At 42.7% G+C, this 19,802-nt stretch overlaps 1 protein-coding gene across 1 annotated transcript in view; it reads right to left on the reverse strand.

Annotated features, from left to right (window-relative positions):
* TNN (tenascin N) overlaps nucleotides 1-19,802 on the reverse strand; it is a 52,396-nt gene that overhangs the window by 21,206 nt on the left and 11,388 nt on the right. Inside the window, exons 6-8 of the mRNA XM_027086254.1 lie at nucleotides 13,180-13,443; nucleotides 9,565-9,828; nucleotides 1,701-1,964 (exon numbers count right to left, since the gene is read on the reverse strand). Of these exons, the coding sequence (XP_026942055.1) occupies nucleotides 1,701-1,964; nucleotides 9,565-9,828; nucleotides 13,180-13,443 (792 nt within the window). The remainder of the gene's footprint in view (nucleotides 1-1,700; nucleotides 1,965-9,564; nucleotides 9,829-13,179; nucleotides 13,444-19,802) is intronic.

Raw genomic sequence — 19,802 nt, forward strand, 5'->3', positions numbered from 1 at the left:
CCCAAAATGGCTAGTTTTCCCCAATACACATTCTCTCCTTCCTCTGCAAGCACACTGCCCAACAGATCTCTCTGCAACGATGGGAATAGTCCATAATCTGCACTGCCCAATACAGTAGCAATTAGTCACATGTGGCTACTGACTATTGGAAATGTGGCTAGTATCACTGAGGGAATAATTTTTAAATTTTTGTTAATTAATTAAAATTTAGAGCTTCCCTGGTGGCGCAGTAGTTGAGAGTCCACCTGCCGATGCAGGGGACACGGGTTCGTGCCCCAGTCCGGGAAGATCCCACATGCTGCAGAGCGGCTGGGCCCGTGGGCCATGACCGCTGAGCCTGCGCGTCTGGAGCCTGTGCTCCGCAATGGGAGAGGCCACAACAGTGAGAGGCCCGCATACCGCAAAAAAAAAAAAAAAAAAAAAATTAAAGAGCCACATGTAGCTAGTGCCCACTGTTTTGGGTGGGATAGTAGAACAGAATTGTAAGCTGGGCACACAGCCCTCCAGCTAAAGACTTCATTTCCCAGCCCCCCTTGTACTGAGGTCTGGCACTGTGTCTTGGATCTGGCCGGTGGAATGTGAGAAGTGATGTGTGCAGTGCAGTCATGCTCTTCCCTTTCCATTACCCTTTCCACTGGCTGGAGTGAGGATAGGTGATGACCATGTAGATGCAGGCAACTCCCTAGGAATGGCTGAGCAACAATACGGAAGGAGCATAGGTCTCCTGTACCATGGAACTACCCTATCAGCCTTGGTCCCTTACATTCTGACCATTCCACAAGAGAGAAGTAAACTTCTTTCTTATTTAAGCCACGGTTATTTGGGTGTTTCTGTCAATGTGTATCTTAACTATTGCTCCCCCATTCCATCCTTGCCCTGTTATTCTCTACACCTACACCATGTTTATCTTGTTCATAGAACTTATTATAATTTATACTTATAAATGTGTTTGCTTGTTGATTGTCTTTCCCACTGGACTTCAAGAGAGTAGGAAACGTATTTATTTTGTTCACTGCTGTAGCCGAGGCCTGGCACTTATAAATATTCATTAAAATTTAGCTACATGGGGCTTCCCTGGTGGCACAGTGGTTGAGAGTCTGCCTGCCGATGCAGGGCACACGGGTTCGTGCCCCGGTCTGGGAAGATCCCACATGCCTTGGAGCGCCTGGGCCCATGAGCCATGGCCGCTGAGCCTGCGCATCTGGAGCCTGTGCTCCGCGACGGGAGAGGCCACAACAGTGAGAGGCCCGTGTACCGCAAAAAAAATAATAATAATAATTTAGCTACATGTTGAAATGAACACAGAGCTCCAGCTGCCAAGGGTAACACTTGTTCCTTTAAACTAAGCACCATATATTAAGTAAAAAATAAAACAACTTGCCACAAAAAAGTACTTTAACCCAGTGTTTTTAAGAATTTTATATTGGCTTTATCTAATTCCCTATGATTTCCCATAACTGATTAAAAACACAGGCTTTGGAAAACAGTTTTAAGACATTCCTGGAACTGCTCAGTACTGAGCCCATAACTGTGCTTTGTTCTTTCTTTAGGTGAACAGAGTTTTTTTTACAGCAAACTCTCCTAAAATAGTCTACAGTCCTTGAGGTCATGGGCCACAAAAGCAGCAGTGCCATAATTCAACAGTAGTAGATCAGCACACAGTAAACACCCTACTTTGCTTTTCTCTTCTCTCCCGTTACCTGTCAGGGCCGTGGTGTCGGCCTTCCTGCTCTTCCGGTCCCCCTTCTGGGCCCACACGTGCACCGTGTACTCCACACCCGGCCTCAGGCCCGTCAGGACGGCGCTGCTCTGCTCCTTCCCCACCAGGACCTCCCCGGAGTCTCCTTCAGCAGAGGTGTAGCGCACCAGGTACCTGTCAATCACGGCCTGCACTGGGTCCCAGGAGACGGTGGCCGTGTTCTCTGTCACCTGGTCGGTCACCAGGTTTTTGGGGCTGTCAATGTCTGAAAGGAAAATGAGGATCAATAAACACTATTACTAGAGTGAGATCTTGTGGCCATGCTGTTTGGGCTGGGGCAGCTTCCTCTTCTTAGAATCTTCCTATCTCACGTGTCAGTTTTCAGTTTTTTCATGGGTGTAGACCTCTTTCTACATCTGGACTTGTGGGTTTTCAAGGCGGCAGAACAGGACAGCAGAATGGACAGTAGGACCAGAGTCAGAAGAGCTGTGGCCCTGGACAACTCTGCTGCCTCTGGCTGGGCTTCAGCTTCTTGATCTGTAAATCTGGACTTCAGGTTGGATGGACTCCAAGATTCCTTCGAGAACTAATGTTCCATGCATGCATCTCATTTCAAACATTACTAACTTGTTTTGTGAACTTGGGCAAGGCACTTCACTTCTCCACATTCGTAACATTGAGCTGTTAATAGTTATTGTACATATCTCTCTGAGTAGTTCTGAAAACCAAGACAAAAAATGTCATGTAGAAAGGGGCCTTGAGGGCTTCCCTGGTGGTGCAGTGGTTAAGAATCCGCCTGCCAATGCAGGGAACACGGGTTCGAGCCCTGGTCCGGGAAGATCCCACATGCCGCGGAGCAAGTAAGCCTGGGCACCACAACTACTGAGCCCGCATGCCACAACTACTGAAGCCTGTGTGCCTAGAGCCTGTGCTCTGCTACAAGAGAAGCCACCGCAATGAGAAGCCTGCGCACCGCAACGAAGGGTAGCCCCCACTCGCTGCAACTAGAGAAAGCCCGTGCACAGCAATGAAGGCCCAATGCAGCCAAAGATAAATAAATAAACAAATAAATAAGAAGAAAGGGGCCTTGAAAATATTAAAAGTATCACAGTGCTTATAGGAAAAAAAAGGCAGGCGAAATAATATTAGTGTGTACCCTGTAGAGATGGGTATTATGTGAGTTAATAACATGCCCCTTATGACAGCTCCTGGCACAGAGTGGATGCCCAAAGACCATAAGCTATTTTAGATATCAGTTTGTTGATATTTTATGAATGTACAGGATTATGTTCCTCCATACTACACACAGGGAAGGTGTTTGAATATGTATTCACCAAGAAAATAATAGCGTTTCTTTGTTCCACATACAGGCATACCTCATTTTACTGTGCTTCTCTTTATTATGCATCAAAGACATTGCACTTTTTACAAATTGAGAGTTTGTGGCAACCCTGTATCCAGCAAGTCTACTGGCACCATTCTGCATGTGCCAATAGCATTTGCTCACTTTGTGTCTCTGTGTCACATTTTGGTAATTCCCATAATATTTCAAACTTTTTCATTATTATTTTATTTGTTATGGTAATCTGTGACCAGTGATCTTTGATGTTACTACAATTTGCTGAAGGCTTACATGATGATTAACATTTCTTAGCAATAAAATATTTTTAAATTAAGCTTTTTTAGACATAACACTATGGCACACTTAATAGATACAGTGCAATGTAAACGCAACTTTTATATGTACTGGGAAACAAAAAATTCATGTGACTTTTTGTACTGTGATGTTCACTTTATTGTGTTCGTCTGGAAGCGAACTCACGACATCTCTGAGGTATGCCTATAGTTCACTGCAAAAGCCATTACCCTAAGGTCCTATCACATATATGCAACAGTATGTTCAAGTGGGACTATTCTTATCTTGGTTTAGGCTGTGACCCCCAAGAAAATTGGTATTTACTTTCCAACCTGAAGGCCCACAGCCAAGGCAGGACCAACAGTTTTGTGGCCTTTGATTGACCAACCAACTCCAGACTATGAAAGAGGCTGGAGAGCACAAACAGGTGGGACTTAAAAGAGTGGATTTCTTTGGAGAGAGTTATACCATGAGTCCCATGGGTGAGAGCCAAGCCTCGAATAAGCAGTTGCAATGGGACCCCTTACAGAGCTGCTTATATATACTCCAGAGCAAAAGTTCTCAACCAGGGGTGATCAGCAATGTCTGAAGATATTTTTGGTTCTCTCAGTTCAGTGTGGAATGGGGAGGCTCATGGCATCAAATGGGTAGAGGTCAGGGATGCAGCTAAACATCCTACAATGCACAAGACAGACCCCTGCAACGGAGAATTATCAACAGTGCCAAGGTTGAGAAACCCTGCCCAAAGCTTGGGGGACACCGTGGGCTGGTGTCTGACATGTGCCTAAAATATCTGAGAGGTGAGAAAACAGCTGGTTGTGCTGCTGCAGAGCAACAAGAGGTTGCAGCATTGCAACAGACCCATACATCTGGTTGCATGGACAAAGGATGCATGTGTGTTCCCCATGGACCAGATGTGGGCCGAAGAAAGGAAAGCCCACCTGGGACTGTTTTAGAAGCTATCCAAGAGGATCACCCAGAGGGGTGAGGTGGGCTCACCTCACGCCTCACCAGAGAAGAGCACTGGAGGGCACCCCCAGCTGTATGGGCAGAGGGGAGTAGGAGACCAGTAGAAGACATGCATGTATCTACAGAATCACTACAGTGAAAGAGGACAGATGAGGTGTCTCTGAAGAACACAAGGAAGTGTTCCATGAAGGAAAAGTTAGTTTTAACCCTTGTTAGGCCCCATGACAGACCCAAGCCAGCTGTGACTATTACTGTCAAGCAAGATCCCTCACCTCTCCTCCTCCCGACACCCCTTACCTCCCACGTACCAAACATAAATGGGTCAGGAACTCGAGTTAGCACCCTGGAAGGACAGTGCTTAACGAATGGACTGGAAATACAAGAGAAGCCGAGCACGCCCCCTTCAACGGCAGGCAGTTAGCCCACAAATGGCCCAAGCTGATGGAGAGGAGCAGGTTTAAAGTTACATAAAGTATGTACAAGTACATGGATGTAGACATCTTAATTACTAAAATGATACATATTGGATGCTAAAAGTGACTAGACATTTGCTTAGTTTGAGCTAATAAAACGTTATAATTTCTGCATAAAACGCTCATCCAAAGAGCAGAAACAAAAATAAGCACCACAGAAAGGCTTTATTTATTTATTTAACATCTTTATTGGAGTACAATTGCTTTACAATGGTGTGTTAGTTTCTGCTGTATAACAAAGTGAATCAGCCATACATATACATATATCCCCATATCCCCTCCCTCTTGCGTCTCCCTCCCACCCTCCCTTTCCCATCCCTCTAGGTGGACACAAAGCACCGAGCTGATCTCCCTGTGCTATGCGGCTGCTTCCCACTAGCTATCTATTTTACATTTGGTAGTGTATATATGTCAATGCTACTCTCTCACTTTGTCCCAGTTTACCCTTCCTTCTCCCCGTGCCCTCAAGTCCATTCTCTACATCTGCACCTTTATTCCTGTCCTGGCCCAAGGTTCTTCAGAACCTTTTTTTTTTTTTTTTTTTTGTAGATTCCATATATATGTGTTAGCATATGGTATTTGTTTTTCTCTTTCTGACTTACCTCATTCTGTATGACAGTCTCTAGGTCCATCCACCTCACTACAAATAACTCAATTTCATTTCTTTTTATGGCTGAGTAATATTCCATTGTATATATGTGCCACATCTTCTTTATCCATTCATCTGTCAATGGACACTTAGGTTGCTTCCATGTCTTGGCTATTGTAAATAGAGCTGCAATGAACACTATGGTACATGATTCTTTTTGAATCATGGTTTTCTCAGGGTATATGCCTAGTAGTGGGATTGCTGGGTCATATGGTAGTTCTATTTTTAGTTTTTTAAGGAATCTCTATACTGTTCTCCATAGTGGCTGTATCAATTTACATTCCCACAAACTGTGCAAGAAGGTTCCCTTTTCTCCACACCCTCACCAGCATTTATTGTTTGTATATTTTTGATGATGGCCATTCTGACCAGTGTGAGATGATACCTCATTGTAGTGTTAATTTGCATTTCTTTAATGATTAGTGATGTTCAGCATCTTTTCATCTGTTTATTGGCAGTCTGTATATCTTCTCTGGAGAAATGTCTATTTAGGTCTTCTGCCCACTTTTGGATTGGGTTGTTTGCTTTTTTGATTTGAGCTGCATGAGCTGCTTGTATATTTTGGATATTAATCCTTTGTCCATTGCTTCGTTTGCAAATATTTTCTTCCATTCTGAGGGTTGTCTTTTCGTCTTATGGTGTCCTTTGCTGTGCAAAAGCTTTTAAGTTTCATTAGGTCCCATTTGTTTTTGTTTTTATTTCCATTTCTCTAGGAGGTGGGTCAAAAAGGATCTTGCTGTGATTTATGTCATAGAGTGTTCTGCCTATGTTTTCCTCTAGAGTTTTACAGTGTCTGCCCTTACAATTAGGTCTTTAATCCATTTTGAGTTTTTTTTGTGTGTGTATGGTGTTGGGGAATGTTCTAATTTCATTCTTTTCCATGTAGCTGTCCAGTTTTCCCAGCACCACTTATTGAAGAGGCTGTCTTTTCTCCATTGTATATTCTTGCCTCCTTTATCAAAGATAAGGTGACCATATGTGCATGGGTTTTTCTCTGGGCTTTCTATCCTGTTCCATTGATATATATTTCTGTTTTTGTGCCAGTAGCATACTGTCTTGATTACTATAGCTTTGTAGTATACTCTGAAGTCAGGGAGCCTGATTCCTCCAGCTCCGTTTTTCTTTCTCAAGATTGCTTTGGCTATTCAGAGTCTTTAGTATTTCCATACATATTTTGAAATTTTTTGTTCTAGTTCTGTGAAAAATGTCATTGGTAGTTTGATAGGGATTGCACTGAATCTGTAGACTGCTTTGGGTAGTATAATCATTTTCACATTGTTTATTCTTCCAATCCAAGAACATGGTATATCTCTCCACCTGTCTGTACCATCTTTAATTTCTTTCATCAGTGTCTTACAGTTTTCTGCATACAGCTCTTTTGTCTCCTTAGGTAGGTTTATTCCTAGGTATTTTATTATTCTTGTTGCAATGGTAAATGGGAGTGTTTCCTTAATTTCTCTTTCAGATTTTTCATCATTGAAAAATGATGAATGTGTATAGGACTGCAAGAGATTTCTGTGCATTAATTTTGTATCCTGCTACTTTACCAAACTCATTGATTAGCTCCAGTAGTTTTCTGGTAGCCTCTTTAGGATTCTCTATATATAGTATCATGTCATCTTCAAACAGTGACAGCTTTACTTCTTCTTTTCTGATTTGGATTCCATTTATTTCTTTTACTTCTATGATTGCTGTGGCTAAAACTTCCAAAACTATGTTGAATACTAGTGGTGAGAGTGCACAACCTTGTCTTGTTCATGATCTTAGAGGAAATGGTTTCAGTTTTTCACCATTGAAATGATGTTGGCTGTGGGTTTGTCATATATGACCTTTATTATGTTGAGGTAAGTTCCCTCTATGCCTACTTTCTGGAGGTTTTTATCATAAATGGGTGTTGAATTTTGTCAAAAGCTTTTTCCGCATCTATTGAGATGATCATATGGTTTTTCTCCTTCAATTTGCTAATATGGTTTATCACGTTGATTGATTTGTGTATATTGAAGAAACCTTGCATTCCTGGGATAAACCCCACTTGATCATGGTGTATGATCCTTTTAATGTGCTGTTGGATTCTGTTGCTAGTATTCCATTGAGGATTTTTGCATCTATGTTCATCAGTGACATTGGCCTGTAGTTTTCTTTCTTTGTGACATCTTTTTCTGGTTTTGGTATCAGGGTGGTGGTGGCCTCATAGAATGAGTTTGGGAGTGTTTCTCCCTCTGCTATATCTTGGAACAGTTTGAGAAGGATAAGTGTTAGCTCTTGTCTAAATATTTGATAGAATTTACCTGTGAAGCCATCTGGTCCTGGGCTTTTGTTTGTTGGAAGATTTTTAATCACAGTCTCAATTTCAGTGCTTGTGATTGGTCTGTTTATATTTTCTATTTCTTCCTGGTTCAGTCTGGAAGGTTGTGCTTTTCTAAGAATTTGTCCATTTCTTCCAGGTTGTCCATTTTAGCAAGCCTTAGGTGCTTGTAGTAAGCTTTCATGATCCTTTGTATTTCTGCAGTGTCAGTTGTTACTTCTCCTTTTTCATTTCTAATTTTATTGATTTGAGTCTTCTCCCTTTTTTTCTTGACAAGTCTGGCTAATGATTTATCAATTTTGTTTATCTTCTCAAAGAACCAGCTTTTAGTTTTATTGATCTTTGCTATTGTTTCCTTCATTTCTTTTTTTTCCAATCTGATCTTTATGATTTCTTTCCTTCTACTAACTTTGGGGTTTTTTCTTCTTCTTTTTCTAATTGCTTTAGGTGTAAGGTTAGATTGCTTATTTGAGATGTTTCTTTTTTCTTGAGGTAGGACTGTATTGCTATAAACTTCCCTCTTAGAATTGCTTTTGCTGCATCCTATAGGTTTTGGGTTGTCGTGTTTTCATTGTCATTTGTTTCTAGGTATTTTTTGATTTCCTCTTTGATTTCTTCAGTGATCTCTTGGTTATTAAGTAGTGTATTGTGTAGCCTCCATGTGTTTGTATTTTTTACAGATTTTTTCCTGTAATTGATATCTAGTCTCATAGTGTTGTGGTTGGAAAAGATACTTGATACAATTTCAATTTTCTTAAATTTACCAAGGCTTGATTTGTGACCCAAGATATGATCTATCCTGGAGAATGTTCCATGAGTACTTGAGAAGAAAGTGTATTCTGTTGTTTTTGGATGGAATGTCCTGTAAATATCAATTAAATCCATCTTGTTTAATGTATCATTTAAAGCTTGTGTTTCCTTATTTATTTTCATTTTGGATGATCTGTTTATTGGTGAAAGTGGGATGTTAAAGTCCCCTACTGATTGTGTTACTGTCGATTTCCCCTTTTATGGCTGTTAGCATTTGCCTTATGTGTTGAGGTGTCCTATGTTGGGTGCATAAATATTTACAATTGTTATATCATTTTCTTGGATTGATCCCTTGATCATTATGTAGTGTCCTTCTTTGTCTCTTGGAATAGTCTTTATTTTAAAGTCTATTTTGTCTGATATGAGAATTGCTACTCCAGCTTTCTCTTGATTTCCATTTACATGGAATATTTTTTCCATCCCCTCACTTTCAGTCTGTATGTGTCCCTAGGTCTGAAGTGGGTCTCTTGTAGACAGCATATATACGGATCTTGTTTTTATATCCATTCAGCCCAACTGTGTCTTTTGGTTGTTGCATTTAATCCATTTACATTTAAGGTAGTTATTGATATGTATGTTCCTATTACCATTTTCTTAATTGTTTGGGTTTTGTTATTGTAGGTCTTTCATAGAAAGGTTTTAAACCAGTGAGGAGTGAAGAAAATTTGGTTTTGGATCAACCATCCCTCAGCATGATAGTTACTTGTGCGTTCTTCATATTTATTCTTTATGAAGGGGAAGCCTTTAGGCATTAAAAACAAAGCAGGTGCACAGGCAGAGAACAAATGACAATGAGCAATAATGTCAATGTTTAAAGACCAAGCTTTGGTCTTTAACCAAACGGAACAAGCTATGCATTCTAAGAGAAGCCATTCTATTTAAGAAAGGGGTACACAATTTACTATGCAAGGATACCAGCCTGCTCATCCTTGAGCCTCCCTTTCAGCCAAGGTCAGAGAAGGAAAACCAACCTAGACGGACATCAGCTTAGCAGTGACACAGTGATGATGCATGTTCCATTACCTGTCGAGGCCTTGGTGTCAGCCTCCCTGCTCTCCTGGTCCCCCTTCTGGGCCCACACGTGTATTGTGTACTCCACGCCCGGCCTCAGGCCAGTCAGGACGGTGCTGCTCTTCTCCTTCCCCACCGGAACCTCCCCGGAGTCTCCATCAGCAGACGTGTAGCGCACGAGGTACCTGTCAATCACGGCCTGCACTGGGTCCCAGGAGACAGTGGCCGTGTTCTCTGTCACCCCGTCGGTCACCAGGTTTTGCGGGCTATCAATTTCTTTAAGAGAGATGAAGGAGTGTGTCATTTGCCAACTCTGTAATTCGTGAAAGGCCAGCAGACAAACAACCAAAATGATGACGTCAACAAATTTCAGAGTCTGTTATATGCCAATGGTTTGGATAACTTAAGGGTTTAATTAAGCAAGTGGTCTGAAATTTCCAAGAATGAGCTATTTGCATGCAGACAAAGCCAATATTCATTCTCAACTCTATAAACTTTTTCCACAAGTTACCTTTGGATAAAAAGAATTCATCTTCATATACAAATTTCTCCTTTACCCTGGGTTTACAGAATATACTCTTTTAGTTCCTGGCTCCTTGTACCTGAAAGCAATTATATTTCAATAAATCTGTGCATCCTCTCTAATATTTTCTTTTGGAAGAAAAATATCCCAGAAGTAGGACCTGTCAGTTCTTTCCATATAAAACATTATGTCTGAGGCCAGAGAAATGGGAGACTTTTAAAGTGAAGGCATTTGAGGTCTAGGCTGATAAAAATAATCCTACTTGTAGGGATTTTCTGTCTGGGTTTCTAGGCAGTTAAACTGGGTTGAAACGTGGGCTACACTATTTCCTGGTTGCTAACTTTTGACAAACTGTATAGCTTAAGTCTTTGTCTCCTCATCTCTACAAAGAAGGAATTATCAGTACTTACTTCTGGGTTATGGTGAATAGTACATGAGATATTGCACAGTAAGTGCTGAAATATGAGCTCTTTTTTATTACTAATGTCACTTGAGGTATGAAACATCACTTTCTCCTCAAAAATATAAACTCTTAAAAAGTCAAAAAAACAAGGAATTGGGTGCAATGATTAGCATGCCCTTATGATCGTGTTTCAAAAACCACCTCCTTGAAAAACTGAGCTTTCTGTGGTAGCAGCTGCATTTCAAACCTGTGCACCATCACTTGCCAGCTCGGCCAGGCCAGCTCAGTGGGATACACAGCCAAGGGAGGCCTTGCTAGAAGGAGCACAGGACACCTGACATGAAAGACACACAGACAGCTGACATGAAAGGACAAACAATTTACCCTGGGATTCTATGCTGGCTTCAACGCCCCAGCCTCATCTTTCCCTACTGCACGCCCTCACAGACCTACCCACCATAAACACCACTAAAGATGACATTATTAACATAAGTGTATATTAAGACATGACAGAAAACCAACCTGTCATATTCCCACACCTTTAGGTCTCTGCATATGCTGCTCCCACTGCTAACAGCCACACATCCTTCTAGATTCCGTTCAGGGGTCACCTATTCCTATAGGCTGCCATGACCCCTCTAACCCCCACTTTTTTTCAGGTTCCCATATTCCAGGGTTATTTGTTTGCTCTGGAACATAACTCACTGCACTTTGTCTCCTCTACCCACCGGATTGTGAATGCCATAGGAGCACAAACTGTGCTTTTGCCTTTGTACCCCCAGAGCCTAGCTCTGTGCCTGACACCCCCAGCAATACCACACCCCAGTGGCTCCCCGTGATCTGGGGTGCTTTACTTGCACCATGCCCACCTGAGAAAGGGGAAGCCTCTTCTCCATTCCAACTTCCACTGTCTTAAAAAGGTTGACCCACATGCTCTTTCTTTTCATAGCACTCAAAATCCTAGTGAATGGAGGGCCGTGTGTAATATAAACCAGGAGCTGGTAATCTAGAGCTCATGGGCCAAATCTGACCCACTGCCTATTTTTATAAATCAAGTTTTATTGGAACACACTCATGCTAGTTCATTTCCATACTGTCTATGGCTGTTTTCTCATTTCAATGGCAGAGTTGAGCGGTTGCAACAGAGACTTTATGGTCCCCAAAGCTGAAAATATTTACTATCTGGCCTTTTACAGAAGGTTTCCTGACCTCGACTTTAAACAAACTAGGTCTCACCATCCTTACTGTCAACTTCTCCTTCCCCTGGAGGAGACCAGGCCCATCTGGCCCCAGGAGGCTATGCAACACAAAGTGCTTCAAGGCCAAATGCAGATTAACACTTCTGTGCACTGAAGGTTTGTGTCCCCCCCACAAAAGTTTATATGTTGAAGCCCTAACCTCCAATTTGATGGTATTTGGAGGTGGAACCTTTGGGAGGTAATTAGGTTTAGAAGAGGTCATGGGGATGGGGGCCCCCATGATGGGATTAGTGCCTTCCTAAGAAGAAGAGGAGACCAGAACTTCCTCTCTCCACCAGGTAAGGAAGAAGGTGGCCATCTGTAAGCCAAGAAGAGAGCTCTCACCAATAAATGAACCAACTGGCACCCAGATCATGGGACTTTCCAGGCTCCAGAACTGCTGGAAATAAATTTCTGTTATTTAAACCACCCAGTCTATGGTATTTTGCTATAGCAGCCTGAACAGACTAAGACACATTTTAAGAAATAAGCATGACTATCATTTATGTAGCACTCTCTATGTCAGGCACTTATATGAAGTAACTCATGTAACCCTCACACTAACCCAGTGATGTAGACATTCATATGCCCCATTTTACAGACAAGAATCTAAGGAACAGAGGCAAAGCAACTTGCCCCAAATCACTCAGCTAGTAAATGGTAGAGCTGAGATTAAAACTTGGACAGTCAAGCTTCTGAAACCATATTCCTAACCAATTATCAGCTTCTCTGAGAGTCTCTACACTAAGTGTCCACAAAAAAGGCCAATCAATAAGTGAATTGTTTTCTATGATTCCTGTCAAGTGTTTGGAACTTCAAGTGGACTCCAGGATTAGGCTTCTCTGAACTCAGGGACAGCGCCAGAGGAGGTTTTAAGCAGAAGGAGTATCTGGGATACACCCCCATGCAGCCTCAGGACACCTGCAGGCCCCAGCTGAGCAGAACAACTGGATGGAGTAAGGGAGCCCTCACACTTTCTGAAAGCTTCAAGTCAGAATTGGTACATTTGGTAAATGTTGACTCAGGAGGCAAACCATTTCCATGATCTGAAAGAGAGCTCCAGATTACATGCAACATGCCTGTACAGTCACTGCAAACTGAGATGAGCATTCAAATTCACTGTCAGCCCAATGTTTTGAGTTTTAATGTCCAAAAAATGAAAATTAGAAAGTGTTCCTCTACTCCAAGGGAGTTGCATATGGAATTCCAACCCAAATAAGTATGACCTTCTGTATCAAATAAAAAGGATGGTCTCTTTTGCTTGAGGTTAAAAAGGAAAAAATTCATAATTATGAAATTTGAAATTGCCTTTGCAACCCCCCACCCACACACCTGCAAACGAAAAAGTTGATGCTAGGTGGGCATCAGCCTCCTGATTCAAAAATCAATCTTCTCCTTGCCATGAGAAAACCTGTTTCTTTAGAGACAGTAAGAATGAGTGAAGACTCCCATCCTTCTGTTACCTGTGAGGGCCTTGGTGTCGGCCTTCTTGCTCTCCTGGTTGCCCCTCTCAGCCCACACGTAGACTTTGTACACCTCTCCCGGCTTCAGGCCCGTCAGGACGGTGCTGCTCTGCTCCCTGTACACAGCTGTGTCCTTCGTCTCCCCGTCAGTGGAGATGTAGCGCACCACATACTTATCAATGACAGCCCGGACTGGGTTCCAGGAGACCATCGCTGTGTCTTCTGTCACTCGATCAGTGACCAAATTGGTTGGACTATCAATCTCTTCATAAAAATATATGAGAAAGAAAAAGTAGAGAAGGCATCTGGCTGGTCAAGATCACAAATGTTTCAAGATTGAGTGCATCTGGGTGACCTGGTTCCATAGTCTATGCAATGCAAGAGGCCCTCTCCATCGTCTGTGACAGGTAGACAACTGGCCTCTGCTTGAACTCTAAGCTGAGAAAGGTCTTACTGATGGACTTCCATTTTATAATCAAGGAGCACATTAGAGAAAACTCCTCCAAGTGTGGCCACTTAAAGTATTACTCCTTTGACTATGTCTACCCTTGGTGGGCATATAGAATACACCTAATTCCTCTTCCTGGAGACCATCCAGCAAGTATTCAAGAATAATTCTCATTCTCCTTCCTAATTCTCCTTTAATCAAAAGCTTCACCTCGCTAATTTATGCATTTATAAGTTAAAAAGTATTATATTATATTAATTATATTATATTATAAACTTATATTATCAACTTCCCAACTTCCAACTTATAAAAACAATTATATTATATCATATCATACTATATTATATTATAAATTTATATTATCAACTTCCCAACTTCCAACTTAGAGTTTCTAGACCTGGCACTTACATCTAAACATGCTCTTGTCTTTCCCTTTTCGAGAAAAATTCCCAAAACTTAGCTCATTCATTCAACAATTCACTGAGCATCTATCCCATGCCATGGCCATGTAATGGCACTCAGGAATCACCAATTAACAAAATAGTCAGAAATCCCTGCTCATGCAGACTTTATATTCTAGAAGCACCAACCCAGAACAAAATGCCCTCCATATCCCAGACACTTTACCCCCCAATAACATAGCCTCATCCCACAGTCTCAGAAAAATCCCTAAGTTTTTCATACTTGTCCCGGTTACCCCAGGGGCTCTCAACCTTTGCCAACATTGGACACCTACTAAGTACCACCACCAGAGGGTCTACTTCAGCACGTCTGAAATACGCCCTGACATCTCTATTTTAAAAACAAGTATGCAAAACTCTACAGGTTATTCTGATGTACCTCAGATGTTGAGAACCTTCACATTAAGCTACATCTCCCCCATTTTTTGCATATAATACATGTCCTGGATCCACCAATTATCCTTGTTATATTTTACCTTATGGATTCCATTTATAATTTAGTCTTTCATCCAACATGGCCACTTTCCTTTCCAGCTTCTTATCATTTGCAAACCATCTGAGTGCATCCATCAAGGTCACTAATAAAGATGCTTGCCCTGAGAACCCTACTTACAAATAGATCGGGATCCTTTTGGTTAAAGACACACAAAAAAGTCTCTTACTCTCAGAAACCTAAGCATTTTTCTTCTTCCCCATCTGTTGTAGTTCTCTTGGCCAAGAGTTTTCCAGCAGAGATGTTACAACTTTACATAGCTACATTCTTTAACATCAGCTACAATGCACCTTTCTTAAGCACAGTGGCCATGTTTTATTTGTGTGCAAGGAAATGAAATACATTCCATCACCAGAGACAGTGCATATTTTATTTAACAAAGCAACTGCCATTTACTGACCACATATTAAGTGCCAGGTGCTTTTCATACGTTACTTTAGCAGACTTCATAGCAACAACATAAGGCATTTATCAGATTCTCCATGTACTAATTGGGGAAATTAATAACGGTTACCATTTTTAGATCACTAATTATATGCAAGACTCAGAGAGATTAGATAATTTGCCCAAGGTCACACAAATAGTAAATGGTAGTCCCTGACTCATTCTTTAAACAATCACTGAGTGCCTACTTGGAGCTGGGGACTCAGCAGTGTTATGAGTTGTGTCCTCCGCCCTTTGCAGAGGTATATCTAAGTGCTAAACCGAAGTACATCAACATGTGACCTCATTTAGAAATAGGGTCTTTCTAGAGATAATCAAGTTAAAATGAGGTCATTAGGGTGGGCCTGATCCAATATGACTACTGTGCTTATAAAAGGGGGAAATTTGGACACAGAGACAGACACATACAAGGAAAGACAAGACGAAGACACGCAGGAAGAAGACAGCCTGTGATTGTAGCGCTTCATCTACAAGTCAAAGAATGCAAGGATTGCCAACGAACACCAGAGGCTGGAAGAGACAAAGAAGGAACACCTTGAGCTGTCAGAGAGAGCATGGCCCTGCTGACACCTTGATTTCAGACTTCTAGCCTCTATAACTGTGAGACACTCAATTTCTGTTTTAAGCCACCCAGTTTTTGGTACTTGGTTATAGCAGCCCTAGGAAACTAATATAAGCAATGAAGAGAATAAAGACTCTCTACCAGGGAGCTTACGTTCTCCTGGAAGAGCCAGACAATAAACAAGTGGGGATAGTATTGGGAAGCCCAATAGGGCAAGGTAAAGGAATTAGAAAGTGAGGAACAAAAGGTATTTGTGATTTTAGAAGGAAGGTCAGTGAGAAGGTAACAGCTGAGCAAAGACTGAAATGAAATGAGGCATTGGGCCACATGCAATCTGGGCAACCTCATTCCCGGCAGAGGGAGCAGCAAGTTCAAAGACCCTGCTCCACGTATTTGGGGAACAGCAGGAGGCCAGTGCATCCGGACAGAGTAAGTGAGGAGGTCGAGTGGCTGGAGGTGAGGCCAATGAGGTGAAGAGGCAAATAGATGCCTTTGAAAGTCATTGTAACAACTTGGCTTTTGCACTGAATGAGATGAGAAGCTTCTGGGGGGTTTTCACAGGAGAATGACATGATCTGACTTGTTTTATAAAAGGACCCCTCTGGCTGCTGCAGAGAGTACAGACTATTGCAGGTCAATAGTGGAGGTCACCTAGGAAGCTGCTACAACAGTTTATGTATGAGATGACAGGAACATGGACAACTGTGACAGATGAAAGTGGGTTGGGGAGATTTCAAAGACAGAGCTGCCAGAATCTGCTCATGAATTTGATGTGGGCTGTAATGACTTGTTGGTTTGGGTCTTTAGCAATTTGCAGAAAGGAGTGACCATTTACAGAGATGGGGAGGTCTGAGGGAGGGCAGGGTTTTCAGTAGAAGCTAGGGAGAGGAATGGGACCAAGGGTTTACTTTTGGACATATTAACTGGTAGAGCCAAGATTTGAACCCAGTCTATCTACCAAAGACTACACATTTCCACCTTATACCACCATAGGCTAAGTGGCACTACCATCGGCCTCTTCTTATGGAACTACGACTACTACTAAGAATGATAATACTAAACTACAAATAAAATAGATAAAGTATGACCTGAAAATTTCTTGCAACCTGAAACCCAGAAGCACTAGTGGATTGGAACTTGGAGTGGCAACTAGAAAGAGGAAATGGTCCCAGACTGTTGCCTCTGGGAGACAGGGTCTGGGCATACCTCATACCCATTTGGTAGAGTGGGCCTCTTGGGATGAAAGGGCAGTGCAGTCAGAACACAGACACCAACAGGGACATGTCCTGGGCCTCTGGGGGCTCGAGTAGGCTCTAAGAGGATGCTCAGGAAAAAGTGTACACAGCAGGGGAGAGGACTCCCACCTCATCCCATTGCCCCTTTCTGTGCATAGCATGATTCTGCACATGACAGGGAGGCAATGAAGAGAGCCTCCAATGGTGATATGTCAATAGGGGGAAATTGGTACCAAATCGGGAGTGGGGACATTTGGACTGGAAAAGTGAAGATGGGGAACACCCAGAGAGTCCTGCCTCTTGAAGTCCCTGGCCCTCATCCTCTCCCACATCTGTACAACCCACAGCCCCAGAAGTGCCTCCCACCACCACTCCCTGCCCCAGATCAGTGCGTGCCACCACGGCTGCCAGGACCCTCAGCACAGGTCCATGGCTTTGAAGGGTCAGGGTTGCCTGTGTGTGCAGCCCTCTCAAGATCCATCACATCCAGCTGGGTGGATGGAGGAAATATTATGTTATTATTATGAGGTTAGATAGAGTAATGTATGAAAAGCTCCTGGCACATAGTATGTGGTCAATCAATGGCAGTTGGTTTTTTAGACACATTAGAGCTTTGTAGGTTATTTGCAAAAAGTAAGCTTATGTAACACACCTTTTCTTAGAGATAAAAAGCACATAGGAATGAACGTGAGATGAGGGGCTACCTCTGGGGATTACACAATTTAGCTCTGTGGCAGCCACTATAATACTCTAACATCTAGGAAAGCAGAGATCAGAAAGATGAGAGAATGACCCTCAAAGAAGAAACTGAATGTTGTCTTTCCATCACTTTCTATGGATTGAGGCCAGTCCATCCCACTTGGCTGAACAGGGATAAGCTGCCACCAGTGATTATGGGAACCAATTCAGGAGAGTATAGATTTCTGACACAAGGCCTGATTTCTGACACACAGCCCTGAAGCTCCTTCCCCCGCCAACAGTCCCAGAATCCCCAGGAATGGAGGAGAACCAGGAAAAGACATCTTGGCTATGAAGAGTGAGAAGGTAGGAAGGAAAAATAGAATCACACCATGTCAGGGTTACAGAGACCAAGCCCAGAGAGGAGATGGGACTTCTCCAAACCCAGAAAGCCAGTGAGAGGCTGGGCCAGCCTGGAACTCAGGACTCCCTGCCCCTTTTCTCTCAACTCCCTAACAACAACAACAACTTAAGTCAGTAGGAGGCTCTTCAAAGAGCTGCTCTTTTTTGGATAAATTTCAGGATGGGAATCAGATGCCAAGATACAGATGTAGAAGGAAAGCCTCAGTGATATCGTGACCCCGCTCAATACGCCACATCATTGGAAGAAGCCAGCTTAGCAGGACCAAAACCCCCCTCTCTGCCAAGAAGGAATGTGAGGATCATAAATAGTCTTTGCCGTGGAACAAAGCCTTCTGGTAGCTGCAGCAGCTGGCCAAATCCTACAGGAGTCCCAGCAGCAGCCTCAACTGGGAGACAGGCCCTGCCACCCCAGCCCCAACTTCCTCCTCAGGCTGCAACTTCCCACCTGCTGGATACCAGCGGCCCTGGTGGGACCTTTCTCAGGGCCAGTGAGGTTAGGGAGATTTAAAACAAGATTTAAGAGGCTTGATAGGTAGGATTCACTTTTGAGTGCATGTATTGGAATAAAGGTAAGTCCCGTGTCAGAGATTTAATTTACAAAACTGAGGATACAGAAAAGGCTAATTAAGAGCTCTAGACACATCAGGAAAGATTATTCCACTTTATAACAAGATTCACCACAGGATTGGGTAGGGCACGGCTGTCCTCAGTCTATGCTGGCAAACCCAACAGCACGGGTCCACACTCCAACCCATGGCCACAGGCATTAGGGACAGCCTTCTCCATTCACAACGGCCACTTGTGAGTCACCCAGGTGGCGTAGTGGAAAATGGAACAACCAAGGTCTGAAATCCATGAGGATATTATGGGTTTGGAGGCAGAGATGGGGGACAGGGCCTATGCTACTGGTTTGAAGGTGAGTTCACGGAAGAGGTGCCTCTGGACTATAGTAGCTATGCTTTCTCAGGTCTCCTCTACTGCTTTTCATTGTGGCAATAAAATTATTCAAAAGGCACCATTTGTAGAGAATGTACGCAAAGAGATCAACCCACCTTCCTGCTATCCTCTAGCTTTGCTTCTGGAAAGCGAACCTAAATTCAAATGCCATTCACTAGTTCACTCTGAATCTCCTAAACTTTGTAGGCTTCAATTTTCTCACCTGTGAAACGGGAATAATAATGCTTACAATGCTTTTAGAAGGACCGAATATAATGTTTATGAAGCCCCACGGTACCTAGAACACACAAATGCTAGAGATCCTCATCGTTTTTCAGCTATTGGGTGTATGTGTGGGGAGGCTGTGAGAGACAGGAGTTCTGAGTGTTGACAGGAGCTCATCTTGAAACATGAAGGCGTTTGAGAAGGAAAGTTTTGGGGGCTGGGCCATTTCAAAATGAAGCATTGTGTTTGGGAAGCAATAAAAAGCAAAAAGGATAATAAGAGTTGCCAAAACTTCCATTTCATAACATAGTCTAAGGGGAAAAGTTCTGAGAAAATTGTTAACAAGTGAATACGCTAGGCTCTATGCTCTGCTGTGCGTGGGACCGTGGGAGATTATAGCAAAGCAAGCGGTCCTTTGTTTTAGACTCACCATGGAAAGGCATGACTTACAGACATGATTAAAAAATCATAATCATAAAAAAAATAAGAGAAGGGACTTGAAACGCATTTAGTCCAACCTTTCATTTTACAGATGGAGAAATGAAGAAAAAAGGGATAGCATCACCTCTTAGTTAGGGGCCTGCCTCTCTTGTCATTTGATGTGAAGTGGCTGTGACAGTCTGATGGAGGAGTTCAGGGACATTTCTCCCTGGAGACACTGGCCTGGCTGGTGCTTGCTTCTCCAGAAACTGATCTGTTTCTAAAGGCTTGCCTTTCT

Source organism: Aethalodelphis obliquidens, unplaced genomic scaffold (genome assembly GCF_003676395.1).
Source record: "Aethalodelphis obliquidens isolate GAN/ISIS:26980383/991018 unplaced genomic scaffold, ASM367639v1 scaffold55, whole genome shotgun sequence".
NCBI lineage: Eukaryota > Metazoa > Chordata > Mammalia > Artiodactyla > Delphinidae > Aethalodelphis > Aethalodelphis obliquidens.